General features: G+C 42.5%; 1 protein-coding gene across 4 annotated transcripts in view; it reads right to left on the bottom strand.

Moving 5' to 3' along the window:
• Positions 1–9,002: 9,002 nt before the first annotated feature.
• The window catches only part of CEP112 (centrosomal protein 112), a 173,385-nt gene continuing 162,553 nt past the window's right edge, over positions 9,003–19,834 (bottom strand). For all 4 annotated transcript variants that reach the window (XR_012663397.1, XM_075111460.1, XM_075111461.1 and 1 more), the window contains 3 exons: positions 13,277–13,378; positions 10,814–10,878; positions 9,003–9,448 (listed from right to left, as the gene is read on the bottom strand). Coding sequence is in view for 3 of the 4 variants with exons in the window: in XM_075111460.1 (XP_074967561.1) it covers positions 9,445–9,448; positions 10,814–10,878; positions 13,277–13,378 (171 nt within the window). In the remaining variant the exon portion in view is untranslated. The remainder of the gene's footprint in view (positions 9,449–10,813; positions 10,879–13,276; positions 13,379–19,834) is intronic.

Below are 19,834 nucleotides of genomic sequence, written 5' to 3' on the forward strand. Positions count from 1 at the left end.
GCCATGCGCTGTGAAACGCCCTGCTCGAGGGGAAGGTCTGGGGGACCCCAGAAGCCAGCTGTGTTGTGTCAATATTTAAAGACATGTGGAATATTCCATATTATTATTGACCTAAGCCCTGAGTTTAATTCCAAATGGGATAAAAGGCTGATGCTCAATAAATAAAGATTTAAAAGAATGCATTATAATTAATGCCAGTCTATTTAATAATGTCCAATTGAATTAACTTGGTATTATTTTTCATGGGATTTTAGAGAAGAAACATGATGATAACTAAAAGATAGGAAATTACAACCTGTTGTGAGATCGAGGGAACCTGCTCTGTCCTGCCTAAAAAGGTTTAATCAGAGAAGATCTGAGCACAGTCAGGGAGAGAGCAGAAGACGACTTTGGTAATATTTGGGTAGTAGTTCTTTTTCTAATAGGGTTGTTCTATCTCAGCCAAACCCACTGGATTTGAAGCAGAACATTAATTCAGGGAAGTTTTAGGACTGGCATCCCTAAGCCATTCCTGAGTGCCTTTTGGTCTTTAGATCTTTAAATACAATTTTCGAAGCACCCATGCAGCTATGGCACAGCGTAGCCCTCATATGAGTGCGTCTACATTTACTTGGAATCAGCTGTTGTATGAAAAAAAGAGAAGTAAAGGTCTGTAGATCTACTGATGCCCAAATCCACGCCACATGGGAAGCTGCTTCTACTGGTATGAAACCCCACCAACTCACTGCGGGGTAGGACCTCCAGTTGCCCTTTGCAGACAAGATGTCTTTCTACATCTTCACCCGATGAGTCTTTCTACAGTCGCCCAACAGCAAAGCTGGAACCGCTGTCGCAGAGGGCCATGCACGCAGCTCGTGGGGCGCCGAAGGATCTTTCGGGCAGGAAGAAGGTAGAGATACGTACAATACTGCTGTTTAGAGAAGGACTGCCTCAGCTCTGAGAAAAACACCTGGGAGCATAACCAGCTCAGGTATAACCTGCACTAAAGGCAGAGGCTAACCATCCAACCTGGCTGGAGAGCTAAAGCCCCCAAAAGGTCCCTATTCATTAGCACATCCAAACATGGAGATGGGCCTGGAATTAAGTGCAGGCTTAAGGTTAAGTGTTTGCACATGTGCCTTATTGAATTAGGGCCAAAGGTTCAGGTGGGAAGTGCCCCGCTGGGAGCTGGCTGGTTTGTCTTGCTTTATTTTGTCCATGATCTGCAAGTGCTCTGGCCCTGCTGTTGTTGGGGCAGGGTGTGGGGTGGCAGCTGGACCCCGCTGCCACGACTGGAGCTTGTCTGCAGGTGCCTGGTGACTTTTTTACTACACCTACTATTTATATTTCAAATTGTAGCATAGCAGCCTGTGGTTTATGGCACCCATAGAGCTGGCAGGAGGAACCATGGCAAGGGTCTGAAAAAAGGCACTGAAACATCCCTGGGGCCACTGTCTGGGGACAGGGGTGGCAGGAGATGTCCCTCCGGTCAGCTGCTCTGTGTGTGTGCTGCTGCAGAAAAGGGGATCCATGTGTTTGCTGTCCTCTTGTTTAACAACTTCTGCCTTTACAGCAAGGAAGCTGGGCCTCGCCCAAACCCCCTAAGCTCTAAGAGAAGCCTTCAGGAGCTTGAAGTTGGCTCTAGGTGAGAAGCCGAAGGTCTCGCTGTTCCTTGCTCAGAAGCGAGCTGTGGGAAATGCAATGCATGAAGCCCCATGTGCCCCATCTCTGTGCCCATGGGAGGCTGAAATCCCCTTCCTATATGCTAAATGCTCCAGCAACAGGAAGGTGAGCTTGGATCGGCTGTGTGACACGAGCCCCAGGAGCTAGACCAGCCGGCCAGATGTGCAGATGACAATCCAGAGGGCCTGTTGTTCACCGTTTCATGGTAGGTCTTATTGCTCCGCACTTGTTCAGGTGCAGCCACAAATGGGTGTCCTTCCAGCCGTGCCCAGAGCAGCAAAACGGGTATGTGCATTTCTGTGCCTGCCTTCAGCAGCAGGACGTGTCCACCTTGTGTATGTGGCAGCCACATCTTACAAACCTGCTCGATGCTCATGTGCTAAGAGCTGAGAAGCCAAGAGAGCAACTCCAAGTCTCCAAAACCCCACCAGCTCCATCCTGCAGCTCCCAGGATTTCCCGAGCGGAGCAGTAGTGAACCGCCCTGCTTGCTGTACCCTCCGCAGGAGGTATCAGTAACATAGGTGGTCCTCCGGAGTGAACCTGCAGGGCTTAGTCTAGAGCTGGCTACAGTCTCCTGAAAGTTTTTCTGTAAACTGAAAGGGTCTGGATTAGGCTCAGCTTCATGGCTGTAAAGCAGGAGAGGTTTAAACATGAGGATAGCAAAGCAGGTGGTTGGATGATGGCTAGCCTTGCGACCTGCCTGTCGCCTCCACCTAACCCTGCCTGCTCTGCAGCTTCTCTGCCACTTCAGCTATGAGACGCCTGCATTAAAAACACTCCTTTTCTCTGCAAATTGATCAATCCCTTGGGTTACTTTGAAAAAATGGTTGATTCAGTTGCTTCCTCCAGGTGTTTTCCTACAATCAGTGAGGAAAGGTTGAAATTGCAGAACAATTTTAGCGGGGTTCAGAAGACTTCTGGCAGCAAAGCCAGGCTCCCTTCCCTCTTGCAGGAGCTCTGTGGTGGTGACCCGCCTGGCACCATCGCTTTGATAAACAGCCTTTAAAGAAAGGGAGAGAATTACCTGAGGAGGAGCCAGGGTCTCTCTTTGGGAGCTGAAGCCCTGTTACTGATGGTTTTAGCACCTCTTTACCCTGAAACCGGCGTGGAGCTGTTCTTTTTATATTTTGGCAACTTCAGCTTCCCATTAACCCATTAGGAGACAAAGTCCTAATGGGTGGCAGGTTTTCTTCCCTCCTGATTTACAAAGCATTATAGGACCTCATGAGGGATATTGCTCGGTCGGAGCACATTGTCTTTACTGATCTGACTTCTAATAAAATGGAAGATCTTTCTCCAATCATTTCAAGTGCAAAGCACTTCATTTTATGTTATTTCCACTTGCATCTGAAATATGTATGGAGTGTGGATAAATTCATGCAACCTCATTTTAGGACTTTTAGAGATTTTTCCGTAACCACCTTCAACTGGAACACCCATGCTGCTCTGTAAACAGGGAAAAACAAAACATGATCTCCTCAGCACAGGTCACTGACAATTTCAGCTGTAATATTCAGCTCTATTAGAAGCAGTAATTAACGGTAAATGGAGTTGTTGAATGTCTGCTCTGCTCCAGATCTGTGCCTGGATGAGGCCTGGATGCCCAGTGGCTAAATCATCTGCTAAACAAGTTCTTAGTGCCGTAAATGCACCCTGGGCTCCGTAAACAAGCGTGGGAGGCTCACCCTTTCTGGTGCTCGGAGTACCCTCACGCAGGCGTTTTACTGAAATACTCAGCTACAGACTTTAGAGAGGTACTTATATTTCATGCAGTGCTAGCCTGGAATTTATGAAAACAATATGTTTCAGGTATCTGAATGCCTGGGGCGCTTTATGTTATGCCCAGCGTTACCAGATTTGTGGTAGGGAACTGCGCACCGGTTCCCCTAAGTCCAAGGCTGGCACCCTGACCGATACGTAAATCTTACACAAGCAGGCTACAAACCTGGGTTAAGCAGAGGACTGAAGAAATACAACGCAAGTTTCCTCAGTCCATTTTGCCAAAGCCCCTTCACCCAGATCCAGCTGCCGCTCTGCCCTGCTATTTGAGCTCTGGATTTCTCTCGAAGGAAGCAGATGGGGAAAAGGAATAGGGGAAACGTCTTTTCCTCCACTGCCTGCAAACTTCTGCACAGCAGTTTTGATGCAAATACATCTATTGCTGATATGAAGAGGCCGCTGAGCTCATTCAGGCAGCACAAGCCATGGGCCAGGTGGTTTTGGTGGCACTCAGGTGCCATCAGTGCTCGCTGCCAGTGCCACCGTGCATCTGCACTTCCCTGGAGGTGCGGCTCCCTGGGGAAAGGGAAACAGGCTTCGTGGGCTGGAGGTGTTCTCAGGCTGCTGGTGAGGTCAAAGGGAGATACTGAATAAAGCATTCAAGATATCCTGCATGGCCTGTGAGCACCACTTACATACGCAGCTGAGTTGGCACTTTGAGGTTTCATCCAGCTGAGCTTTAAACAAACATGAGCTTCGGCACCTCTTTGAAGAAGAGGCTGTGAGCACCCTCTGTTAGTGGGCTACACAAGGTACCCTGCCCAGCGGCCGCGTGCAGCACGGCCAGCAGCAGCTCCTGCCTCCCAGTGCCAAGTCCCCATCCATTCACTGCCCTCCAGCAGGAACCTGGGGCAAGCGACATTTCATTCACTACAGCCCAGGGAAGATGAGGGAGAAGGGAGGAAGAGCTGATGAAAATTGGGGTTTTCATTCAGAGTTTTTACTCTAGATTCAAACCTATACTGAAATTAGTCAGCCAATGACCTCACCCAACAGCGATGAACAAACAAGAAGACGACAAGCAAGTGTCGATAAGTCTCAGGAGACGCAACATCATTCCTGAGCACAATTAAACACAGCCTCACAAACATCCAGCCTCTGACTGTTCATGAAATCCATATGGAGTCATTAGCCTTCTTAGGTCTGTTTTTCTGCCACCCTTAGATGCAGAACGAGAGCCTGACTGTGTAAAAACTTACTGAGATTTAGGTAGGCTCTGGATTTAAAGAGAAAGAGCCATTTCTGAGGAATCCCTTTCTAAAAATGCTTGCTCTGGAAGAAGACTGGTCAGCTGTGAATCCACAGGCCATTGCAGACGAACTCCCTAGATTGACCAGCCGCATCTTCAGCGCCGTGTTAAACGTGAGTCTGTGCAACAGCTAATTGTAGAGTTCAGCAGGAGGTAAACCAGCTGGCCAACAACTGCATCCATATTGTGTGTTATGGGGTAGGTGTTACCCCTTGGTCACAGAGGCTGTCAGCTACATCTCATCAAACATGTTCTGCCCCCTCCAGGAGTTCTCAGCACTATTGCATTGGTCCTCAGTGAAGAGATAAGGGTGGTATTATAGACTCCTCGATTTCAGCTCAGGATCACTTTGACGAACAGATTTCTTAGGGATTCTAGGTCCAGAATTTTAATAAATTCCTTGACGCCTTTCTTTGGACAAAACTGGACAAAGCTAACTTCAGCGTTAGTTTGGCTGGGATAAGACAACTGCACAATTAGGACCCACAACCTTCTTTTGAAATGATGGCCAAATCTGCCCGTTATTAAACTTTGATATCAGGCTTCAAATGGGAGAAGAACGAGATTCCTGAAGTACAAATCTGGTGAATAGATGTTATGAAGTCGGACGTATTGTGTTAGAACTTAACTGTCCAGCCGAGATAAACGTACTCTTTACTTTGCTCATTTTACAAACACACATTTCCTTGTTTTCAGTCCTAAGTACTGAGACTAAGTCTGATACTTGTGCTGGCATACCTAATGCACATCTCCCTTTCCACTAAGCTATATATTTATGCAGCATGAGAGACAAAGCAGGCTGTTGGGACCCAGCTGTGCAGGTACAATTGTTTTAGAGAGATGCTCAAAGGAGGTCGCAGCTCTAAATCCTCCTTGTGTGAAGGTAAGCTGTGTGCCCAGCTTCCCAAGGCTCTTCCAAAAATACTACCTTGAATTTAGATATATCTGGGTTAAAACAAAAATGAAGTTCACCATTGCTAGCAACAGCATGAGGGGAACCATCAGGAAAGAAAACGTCTCTTCTCCCAAGGGGCCCTGGAGCAAGCACAGCACTTAAGGGCCAGCAACCAACAGTCGAGTTCATGGGAAAAAGGCTGGATCAGCAGAGATCAGGATCAGGGACTGCAAAGCAAGAGGACGACATAAGGTCTTCACCTATTCTTTTACCACGTTTGTCAGTGAAGGAGAGATCATCTTGTGGTAGAAAATGGTAAATAAATGCTATTTTGTCCAGGGGCTTGAGTTAGTTATATTATTACAAATATCAGGTAACATGAAAGGGAGCTGCATAATTGCTGTGGAAAAGTGTTACGAACTGCTCCCAAACACGGCACACACACAGACACACTCTGTCTCTCTCAGTTTTGCAGGATCAGATCCTTATTCAGTTCTTTCAATGCTTTTTCACAAAAAAAAATTTCTAATTTAGGGAGGGAAAGTTTTATTTAATTATCTTCATTTTTTTTTGGTTTGAATTGACCAACTCCCTATCTTCCATTGGCTTTATCAAAGAAGCCACCAGTACCAGAGCACGTCTAATTTTAAGTGGGCTTTAGTTGGCAGACTTAAAATTGATCATGCATTTTAGTTTCAGTAACTTGCAATTTCTGCACTCTTTGATAGCCAGCTTTAAAGAACAAGTCGTCTTTAATGACAAAGGCTTAAAAGAAATGACCTTTCTGAACAAAATATCAAAGCTTAGAAAAGATAGTTGGAAAAAAAAGTCCGAATTAAAATGACCTTGCGTTCTGAAACTTTTTCATTCAATATCTGACGTCTTACTTTTCCTTTGTACCCTCAGAACGAGACCAAATATAATCTAGTGGTGTGGTGCCTCCAGTACATTTTGTGATTTGGGAAGGACTTGCAGTACATTAAGATAATTAAAAAAAAGTAAATCAGATCCCATATACGCTCTCTATCAAGACAGCTCGTCATTAGAATTAAAGCTGTGCATTTTTTCACAAAATTCAATAAAATAGTCTAAGATATTCTAGTGATGGCAAACATTTTCTTCTTGTCACAAAAAAGTCTTTTTCTGTGCAGCAAAATAATTTCCCAGTTTGAAACCACAGTCGGTAGCGATTTGGGCAAGTAACAGGAGTATCTGCTGTCACCAGTACAATTAAAGCACTGTTGCAGGAGAAAAGAGAGGGCTGGGAGAAGGAGGGAGGTTGTATCTCTTTTCTTCCAACCACACCAGAAATGAGCATATTTGTTACGTGTAACACAAGAACTGTGAGTGGCACTGAAATAAAGTGTCACCTTGATAAGGGTCACCTCCCTTGATACTGGTGAAAAATGTTATGATGCCTTTTTCTTGTGGTGTTTTATATAGAGTGAAACAATCTTCTCTCCCACAGCAAAAATCAGTAAAATTAAATAAATAAAAAGCACAAATAAAGCTAGAACCGTAGTCAGCCTGGTTTCACCAGAGTTTGGTTTATGGGCAATAAAGGCAACTACTGGCACCTGGCAACTCCTTACCTACCGGGTGAAAAGAGAGGTAGACAGCAAGTAATACATATGAAAGTATTTCTAATTCTGCGATTTGGACTCTAACTCTTACTTGTTACAAAAATGATCAAAGAAATGTTAACAACAACTACAACAGAACTCCAACCAACCTTGAATTTTATTTCTTATCAGGTTTATAAGCACCTTCAAAATGGTCCTCACATTGTATTTGATGTTGGAGAGAGCTTCCCAGAGTTTTAAAACTCCCAAATTGCCCACGAGCTACTTTTCTCAAGCTGCTTTTTGATCATCAACGACATCAGCAACCCAATTCCATCAAAAAGACGACAATTGAGGCCTGAATTCAACTAGCTAGAACAGGGTCCATGTGTTTCTTTATGGATGTACCCCCCTTACTGCTTTCAAAAGCACTACAACCACAGAGATATCATGCAAAAATGAAAGCAGAACAGCAGAATCAAAACCGCCTCATTTCCTTCATGCAGGAGAAAAGAGATTTCACTGTCCCAACGCCTGCCGTTTGGACACAGGGCAATACCCAACGGGTAAACACCAGCGCGCGCCGTCTGCGGCGGTGCGAGCTCTTGGCGCTTCTCCTGGAGAGCCCAACCATCGCTGCCGTGCACCTCTCTGAGTAAATATATTTCATTTTACTGCCCACAATTAACTAAATGCATCCTAACAAATTCCTCCTACTAAATCTCACCGTTGCCCCAGGCGAGGCTTTGTGGCACCTGCCGCAGCACCTCCTGGCTTATCAGAGCCATGACAACCCCTTATCTATAATTAGAAGAATCACTTGTTTCAAGGAAGGTGGAAAACCTGCCCAGGCCCAGACCAGACTGACAACGAGCAAAGCACCCAGCAAAGTTGGAGTCAGTATTTGGCAAGGAGCACCCTGCCGGCGCTGCCAGGAGGCGGGGGTGGATGGAGCCCAGCCTGCCAAAGCCTCTCCTCATTGATCTCCATGCCAGGCGGAGATAAGAGCGCAGCTGGCGAGCTGGGACTCGGCAGGACAGCCGCGTCCAGCCGCGGGCACTCGAGCGGCCAGGGCCCTCTGAATTCTGCCCAGACTGCAGCACGTTGAGCGCCAGTGCCACGGGGGCGAGGGAGGCGAAGTGGCCATCCCCGTCAGCAGCGAAACAGAGGGTCTCGCTGCTGCCGCCGGTGCCACAGTTGGACTTAGAAGACAGGAATTTCTGGCCCCCTCTCAAGCACTCAGACCATTAACTGTGCCTTGATATGAACGCTGCCAGCAGGATGGTCCCTAGGGAAAAAAAAAAGCTATTCCTGTATTCGGCATATCTAAATTTACAGATTACAAATGTACTAATGTACACTCTGGCCCAGGGATGGCCAAGAGATAAGGAAGCCTTCCTATGCCTGGGCGGCAGAGCCAGCTATGAGGACGAGTCCCTGTCTGGGTCCTTCAGCTTTCCACCGCTGCTCAAACCTCATCCCTGCAAACCCTCAGGAATCTGCTTAGATTTACCAGGACCATCCAAGAGAACTGTGTACACTCATGCAGAATCAAGACCATATTGGCTGCGACTCTTTTTCAATAATGTCCCATAACTGCATGATCAGTAAATGACAATGGACTTTCCTGTGACCAGCCTATGCAACTCCCAATGACGGATTTACATGCTATTATCTGGCAACGGTGGCTGCATCTGTCATCATGGTGCTTTCATTCTTGCTACAAGATTTATCCTTGAAAAACAGCATCAAATATTTTCCCAGTTACCAAAGCCATAGAAAAGTCTCATATGCCCTGTGACTACTTAGGTGAGTGAGATGCCCAAGCAGGACAATAATGTCAAAACAAAATAGTACAAAATAATAATATTTTAATATTATGTAAACACATGGACACAAAACAATGTCAAAATATGTTAAAATATCTTGGACAATAACAATAGAAAATGGGATTTTCTTCATGTATAAAAGTGAAAAGAATGGTCCTGGGAAGTAATAACAAAAATATTAGTAGAGGAAACTCTACTCGCTCGGTAAGCAAGCTCAGCACGGAGTCAAACACATAGTATATAGAAAGCATACGTCTGTAATAAGACAATGATAAAAAAAAATGGAAGGAAGATACAAGTAAAAACATGCTGGCATGAACAATGGATGTGTTTTCCTGAACTTCATTACATTTTATGTGCTAACAAAACAGCCACTGATCTTTGTGTTTTAATTTACAAGAGCCAAATCTTCAAACCTATTCAAAGCAGTCCATTTGGCAATCGAAGAAATCCAACAGCTCCAGCAGCTACCTGAAAATGAAGAGATTCTCATTAGTTATATCTTATTCTTCTTACTATAAAAACATACCAGGCTGAAGCCAGGGCCGGGGCCGGTCGGCCGCGGGCCTGGGTACGGCCGTGACCGGTGCTTTCGGGTGCTCAGGAGCGTGCCACGGGGAGCTACACCACATCTGCAGCCACGGGCACGTGTGTTAAAGCAGCAAAAAGCAGGATTTCAGTGACTGAGAGTCAGGTAAATGCTAACACAAAACTTGGTGTGAATGTAGTCTTGGAAAAAGATCTGGTCAGGAAGGAAGTTTCCCGGAACAGAAGCAGCACAAAAGCTTCTCCAAGTCTATGAGCAAACGCGGCAGCAGCCCCGCCGGGGAGACCTGCTGTGTGCCGTGCTGGCTCTGCCCTGCCCTTCCTCTCCACCAGCACATGGCTGGGGCTGCTTCCACCCCCAGCGTTTCAGTCATCTGTGGCCTGGCCTGACCTAATGGTACATGACTATTCATCCTTTTCTATAGCTATTTTCCTAACTGTGAAGACACTAATTCAGAATAAATTCGAGACAAAATGCATCCCTTGGCAATGCTACTGCTGCTACTGGAGAGCGTCTAGAGACTATGTTACAGCTTTATATTTATCTAACAAAGTTACCTATGCTGGACATAATTACCAAGAATCTATGACATTTTCAGTTTCCAATTAGCTTAAGGTAATTCTCATTAACAAATAGTTTTGGATTAATAGTTCCAGACAATTTTCACACTAACATTTTTACAAATGTTTGAATATCTGACTAATTTTTACCCTATTTTACAAGCACATGTTCTTATTTGCAGAAATCCTCATGTGAGATATGCAAGTATCATCAAAGTCTATAAATATAAAAAAGATGGAGTGGCTTTCCTAGGAAGTTTCCTTTTACTCACCTCTCCATGTGAATCACTTACTCTAAGGCACAGCAAGGCTTTTTATTGCAGCCGCACTTGCCATAATTTATATTGGAGGGTGTAAACGTCTGAAAAAAGCTCAGGCTCATGAAGATCCGGTACTTTGAAGATGTGATCTGTAATATTACGCATTGCATCATTGTTTTCTATCTTAAAAGGAGGTGGCATCACCGCAGAGCTGCAGCTGTGCACTGAGCCACTGTCTCATCATGAATGTCAAGGCAAGGCCCAGACTTGTAATGCACCTGCAAGTTCTCTAATCTTGTTCTAATAGTACTGACTAAGCACTGGGAAAATTCTCAGACGCTTGTTTACCGAAAATAAGGAACTTTTAAAACTGCAACCGTATTTGAGTGTTTTAATTAAGCTATAAAACTTCAATAACTGGGACCCACAGGTGTGAAATGGTACAAATTGATCAAAGATAATCACGTACCTTCTGGCGTGGTAGGCGTCCAGCTCTTCCTGGAGGACAGAGACTCTTTTCTGCAGAATATTTACCTGTAAAATACATCCCACATGAAAATGGTGCACAAAATTCTAATCAACAAATTTGCGCTCAGTTCATAAAGAGTGTTTTTCTCATCTATCCTGCCTAAATAAAATGCAGTAACACTTTAGTTGCATACTGGAATTAATACTTGATAGAAGATAGTTAGCATGGCTTCCCTGGCCCTGCTCCAGCTACACACTATCAACTCCTTTAGGAACAGAGTCAAAACAGTAAAAACTCAGCTGGTGGTACCACATGGGTTGTGCAAGGGTTTGGGAGCTCTGGTTCTACTGTCAAGTCCCTTCCGATGCCTGTGCTCTGATCCCTGCACCTTTGCTCTTGTGATGAAGGTACTCACCTGTTCTTGAACTGCATGAGAATTAATGTTTGTTAATACACGGTGGCCCCTTCGGGACGACTCACCAAGAGCAGACAATTGGGCAGCACACTTTATAGTTAGCAACATTTTTAGAGAACTTTGCCCAAGCCTCAAGTATTTTCTTTTTTTTTTTTTTTTGCTTGTTTGTTTTTATCACTGCTTGGTGCTTTTTACCCAGCCTATCCTCTTCATCCTCCTCCAACAATAAATAATCCTGACAGGTGCAGAGATTCCACTGCCCTTCTTGTCTGATGTTTTCAAACAGGAATTTCAACAATTTTCAAAGACCAGGACACCTGTGCTTCAGAAAGAGCCCTACTTACTGAGTGGTCTGCGAGGAGAGCGTACCGCTGGAAATAGAGCCGGCAGCTATGTATTTCTGGGAGAGCACCCAGGTTTTAGTGTGTGTAGTTACTTTTGCTCTTTGAAATGGTGCTGCTGCTTACAGAAGCCCTGCAGGTGGATATCAGATTCTACTTTTTTTTTAACTCATTAAAAGGTGTGGTATTCTTATATTAGCTCCAGAGTAACGCTTCCTACCAGACAGTGCTAATAGTTAACGACACTTTAAAAACAACTTTTTACTACCAACTGGAAATAGATTTACCCAGTAAATCCTTAACTCTCTATTTCCCACACCTATTTATATGAGAAAGAGCATCACTTCCATTAGGAATCCTTTGACATGTACGCAGAGTGATTACAACCACAGTGTTGAAGTTGTGTCACTACTAGCACACGGGAATATAAAAGTTTCCCCCTATGAAAATTTCCTACTTCTAATAAAGGCATACTTTGCCAGGGAAAGTGTCTCATGCATAGCAAAAAATACTACAGAGTAATCTTATGCATTGTAACGAGAAAAAAAAAGGGGGGGGAATCGCAAATACGTTAAATTACCAACCATCTCCATAGAGAGAGATTGCATAAGAAAGAGGAATGGAGCATTGGTAGATCTATAATTGCTTGAAAAACTGTCCTGAAAATTGGTATAAGGTGTGTGCTGGTATCAAGCCTGAACTTGTACGCCGTGCCCTCAGGGCTTTTGCTCTTCCCGTTGCTCCTGGGCAGCTCTGAGTCACCAGCATTGCCCTTTCTTTCTCTCATTTCTTCCCTTAAGCCCAGGGCAGATCCCAGTCCTTCCCAACACGCTTAAATGTGCAGTCCTGCACCGGGCCATATGCGAACGCTGACAGTGTTTTCTTTGGATTACTGTTATTCCGCACCTATGATCGCTCCTCTTTATTGCTATTTATCCTTCCTCATGTGAGTTCAGGCAATGATGACATTTTGTTTTCTTCCAGCTCTTAATACACTGAATAGGACAGCATCAAATAACTTCTGTGGAAACCACGTACAAGAAACGCCCAATTCATTAGCAATTCCCTAAGTATGATGGCATTTTGATATTTCTGTTGGCCAGTTTTATAGTCTATTTCATATAAATAATATTGATTCTGTATTATTCTAGATGAGCTGGTGTTTTGCAATATTAAAACCAAAGCAGTTACAGAAGTCTATTAGAGCATCTTTATGTTGGGAAATGTAGAAATAACACAATTACCATTTGGACCACTATCTCAAAAGAAATATCCCATTTGCTTTATTATATAGGCTGAAAGAAAACAAAATGATTTCTCATTCTGTTCTGCACTGTTTACATGCATCCTTTAAATGATTCCTTCTGGAGAAACAGGTAAGGAAGAGGAGAGATAACTGTGTGCTGTATTTGAAAGGTTGACAAAGAAACCCCCAATAATGAATACAGCATAATTTCTACTTTCAATTCCCAACTGAAGCAATATCTGGGATCAAAAGATACGATATGTTAGCTCTCAAGGTGAAGAAACTGGAGGAGAAACGCCTTGGTAAAGATGACTGAGTGAGAAGCATGCAAGTGCTGCCACACATTGTTTTTCAGACTTGTTCAGTATTTCTGGCTGAATTTTAGATGGCTATAATTTATTATCTACAAGAGAGAGTTTTTATCCAGCCCAAAAAGTTGAAGATGAATAGTAAAAACGTACCTGAGATTTTAAAGATACAATGGTGTCTTCAAGTTCCTGTCTCAAAGATGCTGGCATCAGACCTTTGAGTGTGGTTTCATATTCTTGTCTTATATGGGTCATCTGTAACAGAACAAAAAGACATTTATATTTAGATGGCTACGCTTGGAAGCCGGAGAGTAACTTTTTTGCTTCTTTTGTCCAATTTGGAGTCCAAGTAAACTCAGAATTGGGACATCAAGGGAAAGGGAAGGAGAGAGAAGATCAGCAAAGACCTGTGGAGAGCAAAAGACGTAAAAAAGAGGAAGAAAGGAAAAGAAAACGTTAAGTATAAAAATATATGGAGAAGAGAGAAAAATCATGAAAAGGAAACAGTAAGGCACCTTTTGGGACATGGTCTGAAGAAGCAATAATAATTCCTAAATAACTCCTAATAATAATAATAATAATATATAATTATTATATAATTATAATATAATTATATAATAATAATAATAATAATAATAATAATAATAATAATAATAATAATAATAACTCCTATCTCAATGGAGCATTTATCCAGACATACACCTTGCAAACTGATAGTCAGCTCTCTTTTTGTCTTTGCTGGGGCGTGAGCTGGGTCAGCAGAGTGATATTTGCCCCTTACTCCTTTAGACAAGGTGAACTACTGTTTCCCAAGATTTTTTTACAAAATATCCCAACTTCTAGGTGCTTTTAAGGCCTTTTTTTAATGTAATGTGCAACTATTTTTCATTGTACTTTGTGTCTTCCTCAGCTTCATTGATGCTACGTGACTTTCAACAAATAGGCTGAAGAATCTTACATGTTATGCGATCGGATGTTGACACCAAAATGATTACTTCTAAAGGAGGACATTTTAGTCCATAACCTTATTCAGCAGATGCTGAGTAAACAGTACAGTTACTAAGCAACGTTAAATGAAGAGAGGTCAGCTGGAAGGATTGTGCTTCATGTCTCTCTGGTGGGGTTGTATTTGCTGAATCTTGACCCAGGAAAAGTACTGAGAGTCTGGTTCAGCTCTGTCCCTCGAGTCGCACAGGACTGCTCGCACACTTCACTACTTGGCAGAATCAGGGCCTCACATCTGTACTTACCTTCCAATAGGATTAACTGCTTAATTCAAATTAAGCAAGTACTTAGGTGTTTTTCTGGATTAGCAGCTGAATATGAAGATAAAGGATAAAAAGGATTCGATATCATACTAACTTACAAAATATCTTTAAACTTTCAAATTGAATCTTTTTCCAATGATTTACACGCCAACACCATTTCGTGCTAATTTTGTTTTAGTTACCAAATTGCTTAAACCTACCATTGCAACCACAAATCCAAACCTCAGTCTTACATCTGAAGAAGTCATGAGTTATAACTTCCAGCTCCCAGCTTGCAAGGAGCGCACACGCTTAAACACGTGAGAACCGAACACAAAGTTCACTGCAAGACGTGCCAATTACCATCTTTCGGAAAAAGCAGGTCATGCCAAAATATGCATTATGCATAATACAATTATCAATACAAAAGGAATAAAACAATCTGATGAAACTTTAGGGAAATTCTGTCTATGAGTCATTCCAACATGCTGAAGAAATCTCCAAATCTCTATGTAAATAGGCAATTAGAGGCTTTCCTTGTGAGCTGCAACTAAGTGATGCCACTATGCAAATCGAAAGGAAAAAAAACGGTAAGACAGGAAACCTTGTTTGAACTCTGCTTGTATATAAGCCAGTGATCAGAATTTATGTGTTTGAAAGTTACTCCAATAAATTTATGCTACTACTTCTATAAAGGCTTACAAAGCTATGCATAGGTGCTTTGCCAGGATAAATATTTTCTAAGCCAACAGCTCATTTGGGTGGGGACCTTGATAGAGCAGAAACATATATTTCAGTTAATTCAACACGTTACATTTGTTCTTGCTGAAACGGGAGCAGAAACAGACAGCTAAAGCAGCAAAATGCTTTTATTTCCTAAGTTTTGAATAATAAAAATCTATTTTCCACAATTAAGAGGATCTGGATGATTGATCAGCTTGCCAATATGTTGGGGTGACCCAACCCGCACAGAAACTCCATCGCAGGGGCCTGACTCACGTTCAAGCTCTCCATTTACAGGTGATGGAGAGGCCAGGAGCTGCGCCTGGACTCTGGTATAACTCGCTACAGCACAATCTACCCGTGCCGACAGAGCACCTAAGACACACAAGCTTCCTCAGGTGCCAGGCACACAGCAAGAGCCCCTTATTATAATTTTTCCTAGAGGAAAGTCAAGAAAGTTTCATTGTAAGTAGATGCAACAAAAAATTTATACAAGTCTGTGAGTGAAATAATAATGATCTAATTGTGCAACAGTCTTCTTTCAACCAGGTCACTGGTTTTAATAGTTTAATCTGCAAGTGTCTTCTAAACACATGCTTTCACAACACCCTTAACGTTTGTTATTAGCTCTGCAAAGGAGCAAGGGGACCGTTCCCTTCTGACAAAGGCGTTTCTTGGAAAGTTAGGAAGCGATACGTACTGTGCTTTAAAGTAAGGAGAGGTATTACTGCATCAGCTGAAAATGGAGAAAGACAATGAGAAACAAGCCCTGGTAGCTGAAGTATTGCTTGGGGCTGATTTCTTACTCTATTCCAGAGAGAAGACACACACTTTTTTTTTTTCAGTGAAAACTGTTCTTTGGGATACAACTGCAATTTGTTTGTTTGCTAAGACAAAATATGTTACTTTCAACTGTGCTCACTGATAATTGCATCACAATAAGATGAAAATAAGATCCCAGCTGTTTCCTGTCATATTATGATAAACAACATGCTGATATTTTTGGCCGAAGTTACTATCAAGGTTTATTGACCCAAGAGATTAAAATAGTGCACGGCAAAAATCTGAATCACTTCTTATAACTGAAAAATAACATATAGGGGGCTAATGTATACTAATTTTAATGGGGGAATGTTTTTATTTGTTAACACTTATTTTTGACCAATGAAAGGTTTGTCTGTAGGGACCTTTTAAAATTTTTTTTTGTGCCTTAAAGGCTTTTTTGTTCTTTTGCAGCTTCAAGCTCCCTCCCTAGGTTCCACAAATACTGTGTCTCCTCTTGCACTCTTGAGAGACGTTTAAAATTGCAATTCTTCAGCCCTTAGGAGGGCTTTAGTCTGCTGGATGAGAATAGCTCTATTTCATTTACTGTTGTGTTCGTTTTTCTTCTGTCCTGAGAAAGTTTTTTTTTTGAAAATTCATTTTGGTGAGTTGATTTAATCCGTGAACCCCCAGGAAGGTTTTATAGCTTTTAATATTAAGCTGCCACACTGGTCTTTGTTTATTCAGGTTGGTGGCTAACATATGAGGTTTGGAGGTTTACCATCAATCATCTTTGGTGTCTGTAGAAACACCCAAAAGCTGAAGTTGCCACACGTAGCTCATGTATGCTTAGTCATGGGATAAATTAGGAAAAAAAGAAGAGACAAATATTCAAACAAAGTGATGCAAAAAGCAGGGAAGTTATCATTTCACAGACTGCCATGAGATCTTGTCACAGCTGGGCGCTGACTATTCTCAAAAGACACAAAAGTTGGTTTTGATGTCCAGAAGAGAAATATCCAAAACGGAGCTTTCCAAACCAAGCGCTCGAGCCTGGCCCAGCACTTTTCAGTAGCATAAGTTTCAATTTTACTGCTTCAAGGAGTCAAGTGGCACAATTCAGTTTTGCAGCTACTTATTATTTCTAATGTTTGTGGGGCTGGGTTAGAGGCAGAAGGGAGAACAAGACTGATTGGGAACAAGTCCCATTGGCACCTAGCTGCACTGCTGTTGCTCTCCTTCCTTTTTGAAAGAATCAACTTAAGCACATCCAAGAGAAGTACAGATGCATTTCAGTCAAGCGCTAGGAACAACCTGCAAAGCTGACGATATTCTGCTTCTCTTCTATGCTTTGCTATACAGTCACAACCACGCTGTATATTCAGGTTCCTGAGAGCCAACTCTCCCCTTCTCACCTCCGAGAGGTCTGTGATGCTGAGTTTATCATCGAGAACCCACTGGCCATGATGCCTCTCTCATTAAAAAAAAAAAAATTAACGCCCACCCCCTAAACAACTGCAATCTTCTCCAGATCTCCCAACTGTAAATTACTTGATTTGATCCAGAGAGGCATAAGGAAAATGCAATTGAAACACTGACGTGTACGTTGCCAAAGCAAATGAAGGGACCACAGAAGTGTTGTTCAAGTTCCTTTAAAAAAAAAAAAAAATCTTGTCTTGAAGAGCATGAAGTCAACATTATGTTTACGTCAGATAAGAATCAAAAGGCAGTTCACTTAACTAAGGTGTTGCGGGTTTTTTAGTAGCTTAATTTCTGCCTGTTTATAATATGTGCACGGTAATAGTTCCACATGTGCCAGGAAATACTAGGATAGTGACCAAAAGGCATAATTAAGATAATTTTATTATTATGAAATTTTCTCCACGTTTCAGGGGGAGTAAGATGAGAAAAGTAATTTCCCACCTCTCAAATCCTTTCCGGCATTATTTAAACATGGTGTGTTACAACGCTGTTTAAAAGGGAAATCTCTTTAAAAAGGTTATGTATCTGTTCTGCAGCACACATCTCTGAAAGAAGACATGAAAAATCTGCTGTAATGAATCTAAAGACAGGTTAGGGTACCAAAAAAGTGAAAATAACTCCTTCAGCCTTAGGCAAACCATTTAATCTCAAAGTCTCATCCTTCTAGATAATAATAATAATAATAATAATAATAATAATAATAATAATAATAATAATAATATTGAATAGGTCAACTTCATTCAGGTGATATGAAGATTACTGAAGTAATTTTCCGAAAGCACTTTGAAAAGGGCAAGTGAAGGACAAATTGCTACAAAGCCATTCCAATTAAACCCCCCCCCATCAACAGAAAGACAAAAAACCCAAACAATAACCCAAAGAATGGCAAAGTAATGATTAATCACCACTTGCTTGTGTTCGCCCTAATTGCAGTGACTCCTCCTCTGCTTCTCAGCACTGCTAAACTCTACGTGAGCACAGCTCTATCCCCACAAAACTGCCAGGAGTCTATCCGGGCCCCTTCCTCCATCAGCTGGCCTGGGGAGCACTGAGCAATGTCTATAACCGAGGAACCAGATCTACCAAAATCTGACATTTCCTTAAACTTCAGATCTCTGAGTGTTCTGTCATAAGAGAATATTTAATTGGAGGTTGAAATCTTCTCTAACATTTTTTCCTAATGAAGATTCAAGTGATGTATCCATTTTTTTCAATGAAAAACAAGGCCTGAACATTTGTCTTTTCACAACATAATCAAACACAAATATCTGCTGCTTTTTAATCTACATCCTCTCATTTCAGGCAGAGGGAATTTCTATTCTTACTGTGAAACGTATGTTGAAATATGGTTCTTCCAGATTTAGAGAAATAGAATGCAATTCGATACAAATGTTCTCAAGTTCTTAAGAAAAGTAATGAACGCTATAAATCGCATGAATTTGGCTCAGCTGAAAACAGTAACCAAGAAAGATCAGCTGAGCAAGTTATTTTGTCAAGTGTACACCATGTTGCTCTCCACAGAGAAAATACTGCTGTAGCACCTCCTCTGTTCTGACAGTTTCAATAAAACATAAATTGGTGGCATAGTTGTCCTCTTTGGTTTTATGTCTTTAGCTAGTAAACCATCTGAGGGTCCAGAACATTTTTGCCTTGTTGTTTTACTAACCCGCGGGGACCTCCAGTTACGCCGAGCTGCTCGCTGCACACTGCGCTTTCTGCTCTAAGTTGGTTTTATTTTTTTTTTTGACCAACCTGCATCAAAGAAGCCTTATTACTTCAGTGCCTTGTATTTCGATATCTTTCTTTTCTTAACCAAGATCTCCCACCTGGAAGATCCTCTGTTTGTAGTTAAGCAATGCAAGTCTCTATAATTCACCGCTGCAAAGGAGGGGAGGGCAGGAAAAACTTTTTGAAAAAAAACACCAGTGGGCTGCATATGGCAAGAACAGCATTCTTGGGATTACGCGAGTTGGAGAGGAATAAAAGCTTTCACTGTCAACACCATAGAACAACCAGGAATGTTGTGGCTAGAAAATCTGCGCTGTTCTCTCAACCTCCCCCTCTCCAGGGCTCTGCTGTTGTTCCAGCTGGGATTTGGAGGATCCCCGATTTCTTTTCCCCTCCTTCCAAATGACTCAAGGCAGAAGATGCCATCTTTGTCCCTGAGCACTACTTCCTTCAGCTCTTGTCAATGCCGGCCGGAGAGGTCATTAGTGCGCCAGGAGCGGTGCCCCCCTCCGCGGGTGAAGGGGACTCGGACACGGCTCACACCCCCTGACCCGGAGGAACAAAAGCTAAACCAGCCCAACCACTAACCAGTGCTGCCGGGCCAAAGCTGAAAACACATGGTGTTCATTTCTGGCTCTGTCAATTCCTAATATGCTATCAAGATAATTAAGTTTGAAATAAAGCTATAAGCATCTTTGACACCACCACTGGAATGTATTTATATGTTTCAGTTTTACATTCCAGCATGTGTTACCTTCTATATAATCCT

The sequence above is a fragment of the Phalacrocorax aristotelis genome, chromosome 16 (assembly GCF_949628215.1).
Source record: "Phalacrocorax aristotelis chromosome 16, bGulAri2.1, whole genome shotgun sequence".
Classification (NCBI taxonomy): Eukaryota; Metazoa; Chordata; class Aves; order Suliformes; family Phalacrocoracidae; genus Phalacrocorax; species Phalacrocorax aristotelis.